We start from the raw sequence: 22,395 nt of genomic DNA, 5'->3' as shown, positions 1-22,395 counted from the left end.
TTAATTTCACTTTGCCTATTTCTCAATTATTTCAATTACTTCATTTACATATCTTTTTATTTTTATTCCATTAGTTTGACTGTTTAACCCTTTAAATATTTGCGTACAATCCAAGTGAACTCTTAACATTTTTATGTCCTTTATGATTTTCATATTTTTTTCATTAACATTCTTTTAATATTTTTTTAATATTTATAATTCTTTATTTTTCTTCCATCAAATTATTATTAAATTAAATAATATATTCACTATAAAAAATATTCTATTTTTTTTATTTCGGTGAACATCATTCTTTATAGAAATTTATTAGGAAACGGAGACTATAAAAAAGACTCCCTGTACAACCCGGAAAAGTCGAAGATCGTGATTTTTCTGATTTATTTATATAATGTACATATACTGTGGAAGCAAACTGGTACAACAGTAGTAGGAAAGCATCTCCAGTTCGAAGAAAAGAACTCTCAAGTCTGGTCTCAACTCAAGAGTCTGAAGTCTGAATTCCAACGCTTTGCAGAAAAGAATTGCTTCACAATTCCCAAATCCCTGGGCTATAGTAGAGTGTTGTTTTTCTTATCTTGTGCTCTTCATTAATAAATTCGAATAATTAATTCAGCTGCTCCGATGGAGGATGACGATGAGTTCGGAGATCTCTACACCGATGTTCTTAGTGCCTTCCCCTCATCATCATCTTCTTCAGTTTTGGTTTCGGTTGCGTCTGCGGCTGCATCGAATTTGGCCTCGCAGCCAGCTTCCTGCCGTCCAATTGATCTCAACCTTCAATCCAAAGATATGGATAATGATATTCTCAATTCTAATTTGACAACGACGATGACGTTTATTGCTGATGTTGATGTTGATGTAAATCTTGTTGAAAAGCCCTCAGAAGAGATTGAAGATGCACATAATAAGGTAATTAATAATTCTAGGGTTTTGCAGTCCGCCCATTCTAATTCCCTACAGCATACAGAGAAACAATTGGATGATTTTAGATTTGAGTTTGATGACAAACAACAGAATGCCAATAGTGAGGATGATTTTGGTATGGAACCTCTCATACCTGGGCTTAGCACCACCCTTGTAGCTCCCACAGCCGCACTCGCACCCGCACCAACACCTGCTGGCGATGAATGGAACAGTGACAGTGATAGTGAGGATGAGTTACAAATTGTGTTGAATGAGACTGACCATAACCATGGCCTTATGGGTATGGGTATGGGTATGGATGCCAATGGAATGATGATTGGGAGCGATGATGAGGATGATGATGGTGAATCGCTTGTCATACTGGATGATCCCGATGCTGCTGCTACAACTGGAGGTCTTCAATCTGTTGAGGAGCAAGTCTGGGGAGATGGAGCTGGCCAATCTGCAGAAGGCAAAGAAGCTGCGGATGCTTCTAAAGTTAATAATGCAGGACTACCAAATGCTCCCAAGATTGGTTATAGCAACTTTGGTTATCACTCCTTTCATTCTCAGTTTAAGGTCAGTCTATACGGGATTCTCATCAGGTTTTATTTGTAATTCTAGCTATTGATCAGTATTGTATAGTCTTTTTTCCTTATTTAGATAATTACATGTATATACTCGCCATTTCTGTCATAGATTTAACACCTCTTCATTTTAGATCTTTTCTACATTGTAATGTATAGTTAACTATTTTTTAAGTGCTAAGAAATTCCAAGTATTTTTTAGAATTATCTGCTCCTCCTCAAAAGACAGTGTGCTTGAATTAAAACATCTTGCATAATAAAGAGTTATGCCTGTTGTCTCTATGCATTAACTTTATTCTTTCGTTGAATGTTGAGTAAAATGTGTTCGGCCTCTATTTTGTTATACCATTGATGGAATTTATCCCTTCTGTTCAAAGATGAGCAAGAGTGTCTAAGCTTTGAGTGGTGAGGAATTATTTTCGCTCAATTCCTCATCATTTTTGGATAATAAGATCCATGTTGTTGATCACGTCTTGTAACAAGCTTTTTGGACCTTTCAGTGAACACTACATATGGTTGATCTTCCAAAAGTCCGTATAAAGTTTAATATGAATTCTTGAGTGTCTAAAGATGCCGGTTAGACTCGACCCACCTGACTCGAAAAATGGGTGGTTTGGAAAGCATTTTTATATATGTTTTAAGATGGGCGGGTAGTGGCAAAAAAATTTTCCAACGCATAAGTCGTCCGATGTATATTAGTTTATATTATTTAAGTTATAAAGAAAAACTTCTAGATGCCTTGTCATTTTTAGTTTTCACGTATTATAATTAGACATTAGGATTAGAAAAAGTAAGCAGCCACTTTTATGTTTACTTTCAAGCTTATCCGCCTTAGTACTATATTTTTGTTTAAGTCATAGAAGCATTGTTACTCGAAACGACATTCAGTTTGGAACAGGGAACGGGACCGGGAACAAGGAAACATAACCTTGCTGGACTCGAGAGGATTGGGTATGAGATACATTATGCATAAAAAAAATTATTTGAAAACAAAATTAAAATAAAATGGGTTTTTTTTGCTTTAAAATATTGTTTTTAAGTGGAATTTTTTTTTAGTTTTCTAGGTTTCATCTCGTTTTTCCTCCCAACATTTTTCTTTAATTTGTAAATAGAGGCTAAAATATTTTATAAAAAAGCTTTGTTACATCGAGACGTCACATTGAGCGAATTGGGTCGTGTTTCATGGTGACTAGGGACGACTTTCTCGGATCGTATAAGCAACGTTCCGTGTTCCATGTAACCACGCATAGAAGTTTATATTATAGTAAAAATGCTCATAGGGAGCCGATTTTATTATCCTATAACTATTATTGATAATATGTGAGCAAATCGCATTTTAAAATCAACAATATTATTCTTTTCCTCGTAAATTGTAACAAAAACAATAAAACCTAAAAATACACTTATATACTCAATTATAAACTACACTTCCTAAGAAAAGGGCGGGTAGTGGCAAATAAAGCAAGCATATTTGCTTTTAAAACTTTAGGCCTACATAGAGGTTTTTAGAGACAAGCCAAGATTTTTAACCGCCTAAACTTGCCCATGAACATCTCTTTCTAAATGCTCATGAATTGCATGTTATAATGCACTTTTTATCATGTTTTTCCTTTTGTCCTTGATATAGTCAGTTAAAAATGGACTCAAAATTGATTTAAACATCCTTAAAAGTTGTGGTGTTGATCTAGAAAGGTGATAGAGGACTGGATTTGACAAACTAGGTTTAAGAGGGGTCAAAGGATATGGAAAACCATTTGTTGTTGGGGTGTTTAAATGGTAAATACTGAAGCTTTTGAGGTTTAATTGTATTATGGGATTAAGAATTATGGGTAAAGATTGAATCTTTATTTGTGATTCAATCAAGGTTACCATCATATGATCTGGCAAATATGGATAAGAATTTTGTATGTTTAATGATAGATGAGTTTTGGGTTGGATAAGGCTAAGTAGGATGTGTGGTATTTTTGGAATCTAAGGGATTTTGGGTTTATGAAGTGGGTTTTGAATTCAGATGACGACATAAGATATATTTTAGGGAAAGTTAGATTTAAATGGAATTAACCAACTCTTTTGGCTATGGTGTGAGGCCTTTGTGAAGGTAGAATAATTGTTTTGGAACTTAATTTTGATACAAATGCACCACATAATTAATTTTAAGTTTCCAATAACATGATTCAAATTTGCCTATAATCTGATTAGCATGAACGATTTGATTCAGTCCCTATAAGAGTTTCTCAAAACAAAGAAAGACAAATAAAAGTAATAATTTGTAGAAAAACAATTGAAATTCAAGATTCAAAGTGAAATATAAATCTAGCCAAAGTTAGTGCCTAAAAGTAAATTCAAACTAAATAAGAAATTCAAAATATTTAAAGATGGCATCTAATTGGTATCTGAATGTTTTGAATTTGACCCCCCTAGCCACACGTCTGATTAAATTCTTAGATATGTTAGACGTGTGGTTGGTGTTTTCTTGAGCTTTTCAACGTTCCTAGTCTTCCTCTAGTCATCTATTGTTGACTTGCACAATTGGTCGTCAAACTAAATAAGAACTTTAGAATATTTTAAGATGGCATCTAACTGGTATCTAGATGTTTTGAATTTGAATTCCCTAGCTAATATATTTGTTTTAATGGTCGTCAAACTGAATTCTTTTTCTCTATTCTTTTCGATTTTTTTTACTTCTCAATTGTTCAGACTAAATCCTTCATATCCATTTTTATTCCTTACCTCCAGGTCATCTTTAGTCTTCGTCGCCCTCTTTTAAGTTTCTCGAGCTCCAACTTTCTTATCTTCCTTACCAGTTTGCTATTATCACATCTTTACGCATGCCCAAGCCACCTTAAACGACTGTCTTTCATCTTTTCCCCAATATTTACGACTGTTTAGCCCTCTCTTATGTCTTTGTTTTGAATCCTATCGCTCAAGGTGTGTCTACTTATCAATCGAAACATTCACATTTCCGCTATTCCCATCCTCTCACCACGATCATTTAAGCCCAACATTCTTATCTATATAGTAGCGCTGGTCTAATGGTTGTTTGATAATACTTGCTCTTTAGCTTCAAGGGCACACTTTGATCACATAAAATTCCTTTAGCTGGTCTCTGTATTTGCATCCTTACTTAATAATTCTATGGGTCACATCTTGTTGGATGTCTTTCACAATGTGATAGATGTGGAAATTAAGAGGGAAAGACATCTAGACTTTAAGATTTATTGTTAATTGATCCAAAACATAGCCCTTTAAGGAATTGCAACTCCTCTATATATAGCCATGGGCCTAATAACCAGATAACAAGAACATAATACCTATAATAAGGTAGCCGGTTTCTTGTAACAAACATAAAAATTTCTTATCCAACTGGCTATCTAGCTGGCATAATATTTCCTTAATGCTCTTTATTCTTTCTACTCTTTTATATGTAATTATCAGGGTAAAAATTCCACCTTATCCTTAAGGTGGCATCAGGGTAAGTGGCCAACATTTTTGCATAATCTTTTTAGGTTGCCTTACTTGGTGGCAATCCTTCCATTGCACTAGAATCTCAAGATGAGTCGTATCTACTACTCGAACCTGTAAGACTTCTTCTGGTTGTGGGAAGCATAGCATATCTGCGGTGATGGGTGGTGAAATAGTGGAGGGTGAGTTCCTTCTTAAGTTGTGAGACATATAAAATTGGATGGATTGAGCATGTGTTTGGCAATTCCAGCCTATAGGAGAAATTTCCAACCCGTTTGACTACTTTATATGGACCATAGTAACGCCAAGCATGCTTCTCATTAATCTTTGAAGCTAGGGATCGTTGTTTGTATGGATTTAGCTTAAGGAAAAGTAGCTCGCCTTCCTGGAATAAGATTTTCTTTTGATATTTGTCAGCATAGTACTTCATTCGCCACTGAGTCTTAGTCAAGTTGAACTGCAACTCCTCTCTAACATGGCGTCTCTTTCTTGGAGATTTGTTCCACAATATTGACCCTTGTTTGCTTATACCCAAATCGAACAATATGGGGTGGGATCCTTCCATTCAACGTCTGAAGTGGAGTCATTTGTGTTGTTTTTTGGGGAGACGTGTTGTCGCAAAATTCTATCCAGTGAATCCAAGTTGCCGACTTTTGAGGTTGTCCATTTGCAAAACATTGTAAGTACGTTTCTAGGGCTTTATTCACAATCACAATTTGCCTATCTATGTATGGGTGGAAAGCGGGGCTATGTTTGAGTGTCGTATGTTGTAAGCGGAATGATTCACGCCAAAAGATACTCATGAAAATCTTATCTCGATCGAAAAGTATAGAGCTTGGAAAACCATGAAGTTTAACCACTTCCTTAATAAACTTAACAATTACCTGCAATGTGGTGAATGGGTGTTTGAGGAGTACGAAGCGAGCATACTTTGTTAGGCGATTCACTGCTACTAAAATTGTATCATGCCCCTCTTTGGTAGGCCTTCGACGAAGTCCATAGTGATGCGCTCCCACACGTAGCTACTGACAAATGTTGCAGTCCTTCACATGTCGGTTAATCTGTCCCCTCATTCCTTCCTAATACCATTCCCAAAATATTCTCAAATATGTCTTGAACTCCCTAGCGTGGCCCCCTGCTGGAGATGTCTCCTGTAGAATCATTAGTGTAAAGGGGAAGATTTTGACTGGCTGCCTTTTTGGAGCAACTTTGCTCCTTCCTTGGTGAAACCGATAGGGGAAGAAGTCCATTAATCCAAGGATTGACGGATGCGAACCAAATACCGATCTTCACGTGCCTCCTCCTCCAAGTGAGAATTCCATTAGAACTCAACCACGCTCCCATCTTCAAGATTTCATAAGCCTTGTGGAACAGGGCGTATGTGTTGTTCCTTCACAGGTTGTAAATTATTGAGGAGCTACTTCATTCAAGGAAATTACATGCCCAAAATAGGCTACCCCATCACTCCCCATTTGCACTTCCCTCCATTTACGAATAGCTAGTTTGTTCCTAGGAAATTCAACACTTGCTCGACATGTTCCACATGCTCCCTTTCATTCTTACTATATATTAGTATGTCATCAAAAAAGACCTATACAAACTTTCGAAGAAAAGGGTGAAAAATATCATTCATAAGGGCTTTATTGGTGGAGGGTGCATTGGTTAACCAAAAGGGCACCTCTAAGAACTCGTAATGTCCCTCATGGGTTCGAAAGGCTATTTTATGAATGTCTTAGGTTTTCATGCGGATTTGGTGGTATCCAAATTTGAGATCAAGTTTGGTAAACATCAGTGACCCATGGAGTTCATCTAATAATTTTTTAATGGTTGGTATGACATTTTTGTTAGGTATTGTAGCTTTGTTCAAGGCCCTATAGTCGACACAAAATCTCCAAGGGCAATCTTTCATTTTTACCAAAATTATTGGGCTAGAAAAAGGACTAGTTGAAGGTTATATGACCCCGACCTTAAGCATATCACAAACAATTATTTCTATCACGTTTTTCTATATATGGGGATATCAAAAGGATCTTACATTTATGGGATTGGTTCCTTCCTCAAGGGTTATTTGGTGTAGTGAGTTCTTTGTAAGGTAGGTCAAGAATAGGTTAGAAGATGTTTGGGTAATGCAATATGTTTTTCTTTGGTTTTAATTCCTCTATGCCTTCACATTCCACCAATACTCCTCCCTCCTAGCTAATCTTCTTCATCATTGCTTTCGAAGACATCTTTGGCTATCCTCAAAGAAGTGTGTCCCACCAAAACCGCTTCCTTGTTCTTCATATGAAACTCATGTGTTGGGTTTTCCAATTAGTGGTGACTGGTGACTGGGCCTAATTTTCTAGTTAATGTACCAATAGTATTAATTTTGAATTTCCCAACGGGTAGGATACGAAATCATCATCTAATTCTATTCTCAGTTTTGTAATTTTAGATTTCTACAAACTCTTCGTCTTAAGATTTCCTTTCTATTTATCAGTATTACCCTGAATTTTTCACATTCCTCGCACAGTATTCTCAATTTTTTTAACCACAAGAGTGGAAACAAAATTGTTGGTGGCTCTTGGGTCAATCATTACAATTATCTCTTCTTTTCAAATTTTTCTCAATTATTTTTTTTGTAGGTAATTCCCATTACTGTATTTAAAGATGTGGTCACCAGCTCTCCTGCTTTTTCACCAGCCTTATTATCTTTCTTTTCCCCTTGTTCTTCATCATCTTCTATCTCAAGTGAAACACTCAATTCCCTTCTACTACATTTATCGTTTTAAGAGCACTTACTGTCACATTGGAAGCACAATCCCCTTTACTGTTTTTTTCGTATTTTTGCCTCACTAGCTCTCCTTGGTTTCCATCTAGGATGAGGCTCTGTAATTTCTGAAAATGAGAAGCATAAGCAGATGAGGCAATTTAATTCCATTTCTGGTTTGTGGGAGATTGATTTTTGGTAAAAGTAGGCGTGTGGTTAGGGTTGTTGAATTTAGTCCAATCCCTGGTTTATTCTAAAGTAGTGGGCCCTAAGACCCTCAATTCTTTTTTGATATTGTCTTTTTGTTTTCTCAAGAATGCCCCAACCATTATGGCTTCTGGAACCTTCTCTAGATGAGTTACGTCACCGATATTTTTTCTCCCGTACTTCGCTACCGTCCCTTTCTTCTGTATTGTCCTTTTCTTCTCAGCCGACAACCAGTGCTCATAAAGATCACCTTCATCCAAAGGCTGAAAAGCTTGGTTCTCAGTGCCTTCAATTAATTCCATTTTTTCAAGGGGGTCCGCTGATTTTCCCATTGGTACCAAAGTAAGACCGCACCCTCCAAATAGACCATCGCTACCTCCATTTTTTCGTCATCATTCTGTCAACCTTGATCATCCACCCATCCGGGTCTTCACCATCGAAGGTTGGTAAATCTAATTTTTAAAATTTTTAGCTACTTCCATTATCTTGGTATTGGAATTTGTGGTTCTTTTTCTCCTTCCTTTCCCTCTAACTCACCATTATTAGGGGTTGCTTCATTCGGGCCTCTAAAACTTTGTGGCATTTGAATCCCCCTTTCCAATAACTTCATTTGCTCTTCCACCAACTACGCAAGGGTTTTCTCTGTGTTATCTTGCTTTCTTGAAATTCTTTCTTTCAATGTTGCTTTTTGTTTAGAGAAGAGATCTTTCATTTGTCCAGAGAAGAGATCTTTCATTTTTTCAAAATCTTGTTCAATTTGTTCTGTTAGTTGGAGTCACTATTGGATTATTGGGGGTTAGGGATGTGGATATTAAGACGAAAACACGGAATTGAGAATGAACATACAGAATCCGAGTGCTACTAGACTCCAAGATTTGTTGTGTATTGATCCAAAACAAAACTCTATAAGGGATTATGACTCTTCTATATATAGGCATGAGCCTAATAACTAGATAACAAGAACTTAATATTTATAACAATAATGTAACCGATTTAACAACTTCTTGTAACAAACATAACATCTTCTTGTTCGGCTGGCTATCCAGTCGGCATACCCTAATTATTTACTTTATCTCCTATATTCTTTGTAATCCTCCTCTAATATGTAATTATTCGGGTTTCCCTCATGGTTGGTGTGTCACAGTACTTTAAATATGGATTCAAGATATTTGAAGTATCCGCTTGGAGTGATTAATTTTTCTTCTAACTTCATTGTGTCTCAGTATCATTAGTGCAAAAGTTGCACTTCATGTACTCTGGCTTATTTCGACTTAATCTAAACCCTCATGACTCCAACTCACATATCCATCGTTCTTACTTAGCATTTAACCCTCTTTGATCTCATCAACCAATACAATGTCGTTAGCAAACATGCACCAAGACACGTCTCCTTATACCGATCGAGTTAGCACACTTTCCTATAATCTCATAGTATGGCTTATGATATTCATTTTTTGGTAGTTGGAGCAATCTTGGACATCTCCTTTCTTGTAATGGGCTCTAGAATTTCTTTTCCAGTTGAATAAATTAGTTAGCTAAGTTATACCTTAATATATTTAGTCCAATTGCTTTTTTTAGCTTCATATTCTTCAAAGCCCCTTCCACATTTGTTTTTTTTGTTCTTCGCATGAGTTTTGTATTTTCTTCCAAGGAGGTGGTTATTGTGTCTCCTACAACAATTTCTTATTCTACGTTAAATACCTCGTCAAAATACACCTTCCGATTCTTGATGTTCTTGTCCTGAGTTAGGATGTTTTTATGCTTATCCTGGATAGTTCATACAGTTTACTACACCTATGTCATTTGTTTTTGGTTGCCTTCTCTTTGCAATCCTATAGATATCTTTTTCTTTAAAATTTAGTTTGTGAAGCACTTCTTAAAAAGCTTTTCACCTTGTAAAACTGTTATTTTTGTATTGGTTTTGATTTCTTTGGAATTTATTAAGGTTAGCAACAACAATGCCAGTTCCAAAACAAAACAAAATAACAAATTAAAATATCTGTTTCTCTAACGCTATCAAATGAAAATAAAATTATTAAATGGGCTTTGAGTTAATCAAATTGAAACTTGGAAAATTGGCCTCCATTACAGCAACTAAGAAGCTACCTGTTCCTTCATCAAAACAATCTTTAATCTATATTGTTTGTGAAAAATAAAAGTGCCGCATGTTGAAAGAAAAGTTGAAGTGTCGTTATTTCTCAATATAACTTGCAAATGGGGGTTATGTGACATTATCCTACTCTTGACGCCCTGGTGATGCTGATTATATTTGAAACCTAAAAGCAACCTTGGAACTTAAACTTTGGGTCAAAAACTTGTTAGTCTAAAGATGCTAGCTGCGTTCATTGTTGTTTGCTGACTATAGTTTGTGCCCATGCATTATATAAAATGTCTGTCTTCCTTCAGAATAATGTTGCTCTTTTCTAATAACTCTGTCGTGGGATTTTATCAACGTGGTCAACTTGTTATTTGATCTTCCACATTCTTTTGCACCTTTTTTCATAATTGCATTTGTTTATGTACTTTTTCTACTTGCAATGCGTTCATAGTAGCTCCTATTCATTTATCAATTTTCTCTTGTTGTCACTCTTCAATGTATTGATAATTCCAAGTCTTTATAATTTTACTTGTGCCTAGTAAAAATGAAGAATATTAAGGATCGAAGTAGTCTATTGGATAGCGCAATAAAAAATCGTGAAAGTATCTCTTAATGTAAATTATTATAATTCTGCTTTTTATCTTCTCTCCTATAAAGAGAAATATGGTGAAGTTGTGTGTATATAAATATTCATTTGGTGCTATCCAATTATTGTTCATGTTGATGATGTTTGATGTACATAGCTGAATATGCCATCTGTTTTTTTTGGCAGTATGTACGACCTGGTGCTCCACTTCTGCCTGGAGGACCTCCTGCTGGTTCAGGAGCAGCCCCTGGTCAAGTTCGTGCCCCTGTCAATGTTAGCACTATGGCTGGTCGTGGAAGGGGTGAATGGAGATCACCTGGCATGAAAGGTCCTCCTATGCAAAAGGGTATCCATCCAGGCTTTTGGGGTAGCAATGTGCTTGGACGTGGTTTGGAATTCACTCTTCCGTCTCATAAGTGAGGGTTCTTTTCTGTTTAAATTCCTTTGCTGATGATAATTGGAGAATAAAATAAATCACTTAACGAATGTATTTTTCCTTCACTCTTTTCTAGTATTGGTTGCTTTTCGTGTAATTCAATTTCTTCCCTTTTCTTTGTTGCTACTAAATGTGTTTGTCTAATGTGAATCTATTCCATCTCTGGAAAAAGATTAGATAATTTATCAACCATTGTGGGACCATTTGCTTCATCATGGCACTTTATATATTTTCAGTTTCCACAATGATATCCTTAGTTTCTTTTCCATATTTTTAATGTTGAGTTTTTTGGGTGGCTAGGTGTGGATAACTTTTAGTGAACTTGAGTTTTTATATTCTTTGATAAGAACAAGGTTCTCGAAAGCTTGTAACTGCATTTCTATATTCTGCAATTAATTACTATTTTTTTATCTACCTCTGCTTATCTTCTCTTCCTTTGTCATTATTATCTAGAAATGTTTTTCAAACTTTTAGTTTGTTGCATCGCCTCCCAATTTTCCACTCTGCTCTCTTTTCCTTGTTGTTGGTCTCTCTTAGTTTATTGCAATTAATACAATATTTTCTGTTTCCATCTTCTCTCAACACTATAAAGCATACTTTATCTTCTCGTTGTTATATTTCGCTTGTGACTTTACACTATCCACATTAGCTACCTGCCCAATTGCAAATTTTGCAACTAGATTTCTAGGTTTTGCTCGTATCCTCATGTGCTCTTCGGTTCATCCTATCAATGCTTCCTTCGTACTCTAATTTAAACCTCTATATTTCTTTTTAAAATGAATACATTGATCTTCCATTAATTGCTTTTTTTCTTGATTCCTTATATTTCGATTGAATATGGTGACATAGTTTGACAAGTAACCTTCACTTTTTGAGTAGAAAGCGTTGGCTTTAGGAAGGTTGAGTGATGGAAAGGTGAAGAGGGGCAAGGAAGGACTAGGTGGTGGACCGATGTTTGGGCTTAGATGGGGAGATTGTGTTGATCTACAAGGGGATGAGGGGAGAAAAGATACAAATAATAAGAAAAAGAGCAATAAGAAATGGGCACTTGATTAAGTTACGTGTGTGTTGAAACTTGAACCATTTATTCTAGGTCAAAATGAATTTGAACAAATTGCATATATAATTGGGATTATTTTAAGATAACTCAGTTTGTTGGGATCATTTTGAGCCGACTGGAGGTTGAATAATATAGTCCATGATAATCCGAAATCAAAGAGTTATAAATCTTTGGTCCTATTAGAATAAAGGGACATAGATCTATACATGTATATACACCCCGTACATGTGCATATGGTGGCACACTCTTCATTAGGTGATCTCATTTTTATCACCGTTATGAAAAAACGAACAGAGCCATTTGAAGTATGAAAAAATGAACAGAGTATAAATTTATGGCCTGGTAAGAGAATGGAATTAATTCATGGTAAGAGAACGGGCAAGGGATTGGAATCCAGCTCCTAGTTTTCTCACAACAATACAACAATAAGTCAATAACGGCAATGCCAATGTCTTAGTCCCAAATATGTGATAATATATGATAGGTTACAAGCTGACAACTAATAGTCTTGCAATTTCAATTACAACAATATTCTGTTGGCTCCTGGACAAGATAACCAGGAATCAATAATCGACTTTTAACAGACACCTGGAATCTACTGATTACTTTCGAATAGCTACTTCAAGAGTACCAGAGGAACAAGGGCGTGATTTATTGACATATCCAACAAGTGGTTCCTCGTAACAATTTTACCTTTTGTAATCTGTGTTTTCGTGACAGCATATTTAAAGAAATGAATCACAATATCTTGCATCAAGTGGTATGAAATCCTTGGCCAGGAAACTCAATATAGCATAAGCTTTTCACATTAATTGTTCTCTAGAATATGTTGGTATCAACTTAAATACTTTTGTATTGATGGACAATATCTTGCATGAAGTGATATAAAATCCGTATCCAGGAAACTTAGTATGGTGTAAGCTTTGCAGAAATTGTATTCTGGAATATGTTGGTATCAAGTAAGAAAGTTTTGTATTGATGAAGTTGCAACATTCTTTGGAGTATCTCTCGTCATTACTTGTTTTTGAAAACTGATAAAGAGTAGTGATGCTTGAGATTCAAGGGATAATTACTTGATGTACTTGTCATGTATTTATTTGCCATTTCAAGGTTGAGGTGCTTGTTTTTCTTCATAGCCCTATTTTTTTAAACGCGCGGCATCCTCTTTTTTCTGCTTATTTTTAGTAGTTATTTTCTTTTTCTTTGCCCGATCCTTTGTTTTCTAAACAAAATATTTTTTGGCTTTTATGATTCTTATTCTGCTGTTTGATGATGTGTTGATGTTTCTGCAGGACTATATTTGATGTTGATATTGATAGTTTTGAGGAAAAACCATGGAAATATGCTGGTGTAGATGAATCCGATTTTTTCAATTTTGGCTTGAATGAGGAGAGCTGGAAGGAACATTGCAAGCAGTTGGTGCGCAGAATTTATTTTTGCTCTCAATCTTTCAGTATTTGTCCTTTTTTATTTCTTTTATCTTTTGGATAATTTGACTACAAAGTTAGAAGTAATGCAGTATATATCCAAACATTCTACTGAATTTATACTAAAGTGTGTAAAGGAGGGCTGGCTGCTAATTTGAGGTTTTGTTTTTCCAGGAACTGCTGCGTTTGGAATCTACAATGCAAAGTAAAATTCGGGTTTACGAGAGTGGGCGTGCAGAACAGGTAATTAGTAGATGTAAAACAAGTTGGTCAGTTTTGGCTTGCTATTTTAAGCTTTGGGTGTTAAATTTTCTTAAAATATTTTTTATTTTCTTTATTTTTATGCTATCAATGTTTGTGCGCTTTCAAGTCATTCATTAATTTTTATCTGCTTTGTCCTGGGTTAGATTATGTGGAGTCTTTTTATATTTTCAACAAGTTGTAAAGCTCAATTTTAGAGTTTGAACTTTGAAGTGCATTATTTAATTTCAGTTCTCATGGGATACTAAGATATTTTGCTAATGTTGGATTTTTAAAGGTTCGTTTTGTGGTGGGTTTGCACTTGATCGTCAGATTTACTTTTACTTGTTGAAGCTCATACTATCTCTTATATATGCACATATATATTTCAGGAGTATGATCCTGATATGCCTCCCGAACTTGCAGCAGCTGCTGGAATTCATGACTCTACAGCTGAATATGTGGAAACTGCTAAACCTGATGTTGAAATTGGTGACCTGGATAAAGGATCTGCTCGTGTGCTGCCACCATTGGTACTATGCAATCCAAGTTTCCCGTTTCAATTCCATTTACTTTACAAATATGCTTAGTGGTTCCCTCAATTTTTCTTTCAGCCGACTGGAAGAGCCATACAAGTTGAAACTGGTTGTGGAGAGCGCCTGCCCTCTGTTGACACTCGGCCACCACGCATTCGTGATTCAGATACAGTTATCGAGGTAATAATATATCTGTGCGGCGTCCATCTACCTTTTTTGTTTGTTTAAAAATGTGTTGAATTTTGCACTATGGGCTAAATGGTGCTTGGGCAAACAGATTGTTTTGCAGGATTTGGATGATGGTAACGATACCAAAGAGCATCAAGGTAACGATTCTACTAAAGAGGATGATCAGGTGGATGTGGTTGATGAGGATGATCCTCAGTGTGAGAATGAATATATAGATGTTTCCCGGAGAACATCATCAAGTGTAATTTCTTGTGCTGATATGGATGAGAAAGAGGACAGATCTGCACCTGAAAGAGCCCCAAGTGATCACTATCCTGGTTCAAACAGCCATGCTTCTGAAAATATTGCTTCACCAAATGAGGAGAGGTACTTATGAGATGCTATTACATTCTCAGTCATGTCTAGTTGTTGCTGTTACTATAGCTATACAACCTTTCATGTCTAATATATACTTCCCCTGGTTTCTCTTACAAGCAATACTTGCATAGTACCTTTTTCTGATCGGTTGTAAGGCTGGAGGAATCCCTACTGGCAAGGAGGAATGAAGAATTAATTGTTCTTGTAGGTAGTTGAATCAAACTCTTGTCACATCGGTGAAGGAGAAAGCCTTTAACCACTAGACTAGCACTTGCATAGTGCTCAATATTCGGAAACCATAGTTAAATAGGATCTTACTTTATTCTCTAAATGTGTATTTTGATAATAAACTCTATAATTTTTACTCCCGCCTTACTTAAGATATTAAGGGTCAAAGATATGCATAGGAAAGTGCACAACAAGGAAGTGTTGCAAGTAAAAAAGACCAGACGGAGTGTGTGGATTTATAACTTAAGTCATGCTACCAGTTCCTTGCTTACTGTCAGGACTCAGGATGCTTTCATGAAAAGGGAGGGAGGTGGCGGATGATTCCAGTGTACTAGCTTTCATTTATACTTTTGGATGTCGACCCTTGATCTACTTTGCTTTGTATTGACCATTTGAAAACCATTTTATTTCAAGGATGTAAATTGCCATTAATCTCGGTCTCTTGGGTAAATAAAGAGTTTTTTTTAGTTCTTTTCCTTGTGGTGTGCTTCAACCTGGAGTTGAAGCCTCAAGAACATGTTGCATTGGTTAAAGATGTTAACTGTTTCCTTTTTTTACAGAGAACGTTCCTAATTCGTTTCATCATTTAAAAATGAAAATTAAACGTGAATGAAGTCATAGTAAAATTAGCGGTTTGATGGTAACAGATATGTGATTCACCTTTGTATAATTGTATATATGTAATAATTGTTTTCTTTTCTGCTCTTTAGATGGATGAAGGAAAAGGCACATCAGAGTTCTCCTCAGATGTCTTCAGGTGACAGTGCATTAGATAAAAGATCACTTGATTTTCAAAGGGAAGATTCTATCGGAAGTATGGAAGCTGAGCATAGTCCTGAACTGTCATCTGCCACTCCTTTGGAGGATGCTCGAGAAGGAAGTTTGGAAGGGAAATCTGTTGTTGCTGAAGATGTTCCAGGTTATGTAGAGTCTGGTAAAAGTACTGATGACATTAATATGGCTGTTACTGGTAATAGCTCCAAGCACAAGCATAGCGATTATTCCCCTAAACAACAAAAACTAAGTTCTCAAGCTGAGCCACCAGAAACTATTGACGTTGAAGAACGGGGTGAGTTCAAGGCCTCCAGAAATAGTGACAACAGTAAAACGACTGGAAACGGCAGAAAGTATCAGAAGTGGCATGAAGTGATTGAGGAGGAAATTACGCAAAATGGCCGATCCACTTACCAGGGTGATGCCAAGAGGAATCATGGTGAAGCTGGACATGATTTGCGGAGAAAGGACCGTGATGGAAGAATTGAGATAGAAAGCAATTACATGTTAGCAAAACGAAAGGAGGATTATTTTTCTCATAGAGACTGGGATCCTCATTCGGCCAATCTTTTTCATGCAAAATCAGAGAGTAGTGATAGGAGGAAAGAGAAGGAATACTCTGAAGTTAACTGGCAACGACGAGATGGCGATCCACACGGACGTAGGATCTGGGCTGAAAATTCTTGGAAGGAACGTGCTGATGAAACAGTATCCAGGCGTAGGGTTAATGTCAGTGAACTTGATAGAAGTGACAAAGATGAATATCTTCATTCAAGAAACGTTTTGGATAATGGCATCTGGAGAGGTTATCACGACAAAGATGCAGGGTTGCGGTATAGGGAAAAGGATGATGCTTCAAAGAGTCGGCATGAGATCTTAGACGATCGTCATGGTAAAAGAAGGAAGGATGATGAGAATTTAAGAACAAATCTTTTTGAAAAAGACGATAGCTTTATTTTTCACAGAGATGGCAGCAGTAATCGTAGGAAGCGTGAAAGAGATGTGCTTTGTAGTCAACTTAAGCGAGAGGATCAGTCACAGATTAGAGAGAAGCTGGATGACCATCAATCTAGTCGGCTCAAGGATGAAATTTGGATGCAGAAGGAGAGGGGTGAGCAGCAAAGAGATAGAGATGAATGGTATCGAGCTAAACAATCCTACGAGGAAATTTTACCCAGAAGGGAGAGAGAAGATGGACGACCTCGTATTAGGAGCAGCAGAAATGTCGAAGAAAAGACCCGGGCCAGCCATAGCCATTCTCGTGGAGGAGAATATTTTAAGGGCCATGACAAAGACACAGGGAGGCATGTTGAACAGATAAAGAGGAGAGATCGGGTCGAGGATCTTGGTGTGCAGCATAGAGGTGAGGATGTTTATGTACGAGGAAATCAACTTGTTAATGAGCGAAAGAATTCAAGGCAAGAAAAGTCCAGTTCTTTAAACAATTGTGTTGCTGATGCCCCAAGCAGCCTAAGGTTGCATGAAAAAAAACATAAAGAAAATCTTAAAAAGCCTAGAGATTCTGAAAGCCAAAGGTTGCATGAGGAAGTTTCGTTAGGGAAATCCAAGAAACATCAAGGGCATAAAAACAAAACAAATGAGCTGGTACGTTTTATATCAAATTTCTAATTGTTACTGTTGCTTCTTTACCAACAGAACCGCCATAGTTAAATAAGAACTTATAATAACTGAATTTAGTCGTTAATGGGAATAGCTTTTTGTAGTAGAGGTGAGGTTTTGCTGTGATTTGATACTATATCTAAATGCATGCAAGTTGCATATGTATCTTGGTTTTTGATCACATAAATTAAAATTATCTTGTCTATGATCATTTGGCAATAAAAAGTGACATGATTATGTCTATATTCGACATATATTCGTGTTAATTTTTGTCTCTGAAATACCCCCTCTGTCAACACCCACAAATGGCACAAGTATTAAGAAAATGGTTGCGACCATTAAATTGTGTGGGTAGGATTAAAATGATAAAATGAGAGAAAATGTGTGGATAAGAATTGAAGAAAGTAGTTGGGACATTATCCACGATAGAAATGTTGAGACATACTAAAATAGAAAGTGACAATTTTATAGGAAATAGGGAGTAACCACTTTTAGGGATTTTAGCTCTACACTTCACGTATGGGTTTGAAGTACCACATGTTTCTTCATGCTATTAGCACTATTCATACTTGTGACTGGAAACCCTCAAGGTGCGCAGCCATCCTTGCATTTGATTTTTAGAAAAGAAGGCAACTTCCATTGTTCTACGTGAACTCTCTACCATACCTGTAGCCTCCAATGGTGCCCAAAACTCTATCACCACTGTCTCGCTGCCATCACCAATACATTTACCGCCACAAAAATGGAGGGATGATTCATGTAATTTGGAGATGAGGGGAGAAAAGTGGAGCTAGGATGGGAAGGGGAGGGATTTAAATGATCATGAGTCTAAGACCCTATTGGATTCACCCTGAAATCAACCCTAATTTTAGGGTCTGGTTCTCAGTCCGGGCCCAAAAAACGGGTTTGGGTATGTTTTGAGTCATATATGAGTCTTTAGACCGAGATTCGACTCAGACACGCTCTGACTCGTTTAAGACCCAATCATTGATACCTGGAATGACGTTCGATGTGGAACGTGGTACGGGACGGAAACAAGGAACGCAACCGAGATTGACTCGGAACGATTGGGTACGAGATATATTATGTATAAAAAAATATTTTGTAACCATAATTAAATTAAAATGATATTTTTGCTTTAAGAAATTGTTTTTAAGTGGAATATTTTTAGTTTTTTAGGTTTATCTCAGTTTTTCCTCCTTTCTTTTGTTTAATTTGAAAATGAAGGCCAAAATTCCTTTCAAAAATGGTCTTCTATACGGGACGTCACCTTCAACGATTTGGGTTGCGTTTCGTGGTAATTGGGGACGAACTTTCCTGGATCGCGAAACGTGGCTACGTTCCACGTTCCATGTAACTATGGACCCAATCCCGTCTTATTCTAGACCGAATCCATTACACAACCCAAAACCAATTTTAAACTCATTCCAAACCTATTATATCTCTTTTGGATTCAATTTAGACTTGTATATAACATACAAACCCATTTAGTAACTGAACCTTTGAAATGTAAAAAATGTAAAGTATAAACAATTAAATTAAGATCCATTATACACCCATTTAGGACCCTAGACACATCAAATCTGACGGGTCTGAGTTTGGGTTTGGGTCTAGTTGGATCCATCACATATCTGTTATAAATGTGACTTTAATTTTATTAAACAAACTTATAAAATAAAGTTCCATAAATGTAGTAGATTACAAATTACCCATGACAATCAAGATCCTTGCTTATGTACACTACCGAGAACTCCAAGATACCAATCTTCAAACTTGAACAAAGTAACAAGAAGGTTTTGTATGTGACTTGATATTAGTGACTCTCTTCCTAAAACATCATTTCCTTCCTACTACGGTGCTTGGGATTGTATGCCGGAAATATGTTTTGAGATACAAAGAATTACACTAAAGTCCTAGCACAAGGATATTAGAACGATATGAGAAAACATAAATAGAAGGAGAAAACAGAATACTACAATTGAGGATTGCAAGTTCTCTATGTAAAGTGCAAGAGAGGAAGAGAATTCAAAAAATTTGTTGTAGAAAATAACCCACACATGCCTTCTATATTTATAGAAGGGCAAACACCATTTCACGAAATAAAATGTCGCTCCATGAAAGACAACATCAATTCACGAACAAATGTCGACATTAAGTCAATTCATCCCAATTCATTCAGTTAATATAACCATAGTAACCGTAGGTAGTTATAACATTACTAACAAAATCGAATAAAACTAACATTGCAAACACCAACGCGAAAGTCGCGAGCCGCGACCTGAGCAATTTTCAAAACATAAACTTTGTCTTGAAATCTCGCGATCCGCAAGCCTTTTCGCGAGCCACAAAGTTTCTTTTGTACAAAACAGAAACTTTGCAATTTTGGGATGTTTAACTTAATTAATTAATTAATTTATTTGATTTAATTAATTTATTATTTCCGACAACCATTATACGCTCTAAATGACAACAGATTCGATCGATCAATCATCCTTCTAATCATAATGAGTCATTTAATGTATGGGAATCGTACACTGGTTCTAGAAATATTGGTGTCAAACTCATGGGTTTTATTCCTAACCCTATAAACGTAATCAGAAATCAAACCACATGCTTTTTGTTAATACTATTATTAGGTTGGGTTTGTCGTAATCTATTGTTATTAAGGACCACAGAGAGGTAGAAGGTTAAATTAATTTGTGATGCTGATAAAGTGTCTTACATGATAATTAAAGGTTCCATATCATGAGTTATAAAAGCTTTTGGCGTAGCACTACTTAAAAGGGCTACTAGATCAAATAGTTGCTTGCTTTGACGACTCTTGATAGTGTTAAGGAAGCATTGGTTCAGTACTTGTATCTGGCATTCCTAGTTCCTACTTCCATTATGTCTGAATTCTGAAGTATTGTTTTACCATTTGTATTTTGCTCTTTTCCTATGATGATATCATTTATATTCTACGAAAAAGATTCCTTGTAAAGTCTATTCCGTATTCAGTTAATGTTTTCGGTTTGCTAGGCTGATGTGAAGGGCAAAAGTGAACAAGAGCATGATATTCCATTGCAAAATCTTGCTAGAGAAGGTCGAGAAGATGTTTCTTCCGATGATGAGCAACATAATTCTAAGAGAGGGCGATCAAAGCTAGAACGTTGGACAAGCCATAAAGAAAGAGATTACAATTCTTACTCAAAGTCATCATCCTTAAAGAACAGGGAGATCAGAAAGGATAAGCACACTGGCTTTGGCTCGTCTTCTGGAGCTCATGATGAAGCTGTAAAGAAGGTTAAGGCTGGTGATAGTAATCAGCCATTTGCTGGTGGAAAAGAGGATGGGGTTTTAGAGGGAAAGGGTGGAGATCAAAGACCAATGGATTGTCACCATCTAGACACAGTTGAGAAATTAAAAAGGCGGAGTGAGCGTTTTAAGCTTCCGCTGGCGAGTGAAAAAGATCCACCGGCAATCAAGATGGAGAGTGAATCCTTGCCTACCTCTCAGAACGATATGCCCACAAGTGTTGAAGTCAAACAGGAGCGGCCGCCCAGGAAAAGAAGGTGGATTAGTAGCTAAAAGCGCCTGATAGCTGTATCTGGGTATTAAACTTGGCTCGTGTATTAGTGCTGCCACTGTATGCCAAAAGCTTTTTCTATGTAATTTGTAAATCCTGAGTCCTGAGGGTAGCAAAAACTGAATCTGATTCTGTCATTGATAGTATTGGTTGCACAACATTGTGTATTTTGCTTCCAAATTGTGATATCATGTATGCAACATCAGTGCAAAGCATCGCCAGTTGATCGAACAACCCCATGCACGGCTGCAGCATAGCTGGAGAAGAAGCTTAGTGGCATTCAAGATGTAGGTGAACCAGAAACTTCTCTCGGATAAGCAGCTTATGAGATCTATTTTCTGTACTTTATTGTATTTCCTCAATCAGTTGTTCACGCGCACGGTGACATTAATTATTTTGTTTCGTGAGCATAGCATACTACTAATACACATTTGATAGTTTCTTATACAGAAAACAAAACTAGTTTTACTGGAAATGATACACTAATACGATTGTTAGCACTCCCTTTTTGTAGACATGTTTACATTTACAAGTGAATATACATGAAAAATTTATTCAGTTTCTTTTACCCAAATAATTTTTACAATGATCAAACAAATTTTGGAAAAATTACTAGGAGTAATACAACCCTTTGCTTATTTTTCTACAATAATACGACTTTTGATAAACTATGAATAATATGAACTTAGGGGCTGGTTTCCTAAATTATTTCTATAATTCTAACATGTTAAAAATCAAACTATTGGAGATTATATGACAAAAAAATTGGTAAATTAGTTGATAAACTAAAGTTCGTATTGTTCAAGGAAAAATGATCCTTAAGTTGGTGTTATTCATGATTAATCAAAAGTTGGTATTGCTGTAGGAAAATTAACAAAAAAAGTGTCTTATTTACGGTAATTTTTCAACAAATTAATTTATTGTTTCTCTAAGAAAACCACAGTACACATTTGATAGTTTCTCGAACAAATTTATTTTTCATATACTATCAACATAAGATTGCTATTTGGATTGTATTTTATTTGTTAAGCAGCTCAAAGTTACTAACATTATTGTTTCGGTGGTGAAACGAGGAAGTGGAAAACACTTTAAATATTGTAAGTGGAAGCGTTATTAGGAGCGGCGATTCGTGGAAGGAAGCGACCTGAATTCCTGTAACACAACGCGTTAGCCTTGTCCGGGAGGTGATCTCCCGGAAAACCCCTCCGACGCTCAAGTTAGAACGGTGATGTGAGATTATTGAATAGATGATTATAAACTGAATGCAAGAATTAAGATATCGAGGTTGGTATTGATTGTATTTTGGTAGGCTAATGAAATGGAGTGTGAGTAGGGATATTAAGAGGGTTATTCTCAGATGATCCCCTCTTT

The 22,395-nt window shown here is 36.3% G+C and overlaps 1 protein-coding gene across 1 annotated transcript; it reads left to right on the top strand.

Moving 5' to 3' along the window:
• Positions 1–341: 341 nt before the first annotated feature.
• Positions 342–21,611, top strand: LOC130828148 (FIP1[V]-like protein). The gene is made up of 9 exons (XM_057693967.1): positions 342–1,482; positions 10,779–11,008; positions 13,381–13,507; positions 13,690–13,758; positions 14,148–14,288; positions 14,370–14,471; positions 14,569–14,846; positions 15,776–17,444; positions 20,478–21,611. The coding sequence occupies exons 1-9, from the start codon at positions 622–624 to the stop codon at positions 21,024–21,026; spliced, it is 4,026 nt and encodes a 1,341-aa protein (XP_057549950.1). The 5' UTR covers positions 342–621; the 3' UTR covers positions 21,027–21,611.
• Positions 21,612–22,395: the final 784 nt, after the last annotated feature.

The sequence above is a fragment of the Amaranthus tricolor genome, chromosome 12 (assembly GCF_026212465.1).
Source record: "Amaranthus tricolor cultivar Red isolate AtriRed21 chromosome 12, ASM2621246v1, whole genome shotgun sequence".
Classification (NCBI taxonomy): domain Eukaryota; kingdom Viridiplantae; phylum Streptophyta; class Magnoliopsida; order Caryophyllales; family Amaranthaceae; genus Amaranthus; species Amaranthus tricolor.
Note: the sequence above shows the minus strand (reverse complement) of the source record. Positions and strands in the feature narration are given on the sequence as shown.

What these genes read in the sequence shown, in the direction of transcription:
- LOC130828148 (XM_057693967.1), top strand. Translation starts at nt 622, where the DNA reads ATGGAGGATGACGATGAGTTCGGAGATCTCTACACCGATGTTCTTAGT. An exon ending in AGGAACATTGCAAGCAGTTG is followed by an intron (nt 13,508 to 13,689) that starts GTGCGCAGAATT and finishes TTGTTTTTCCAG; the next exon opens with GAACTGCTGCGTTTGGAATC. An exon ending in ATTCAGATACAGTTATCGAG is followed by an intron (nt 14,472 to 14,568) that starts GTAATAATATAT and finishes TTGGGCAAACAG; the next exon opens with ATTGTTTTGCAGGATTTGGA.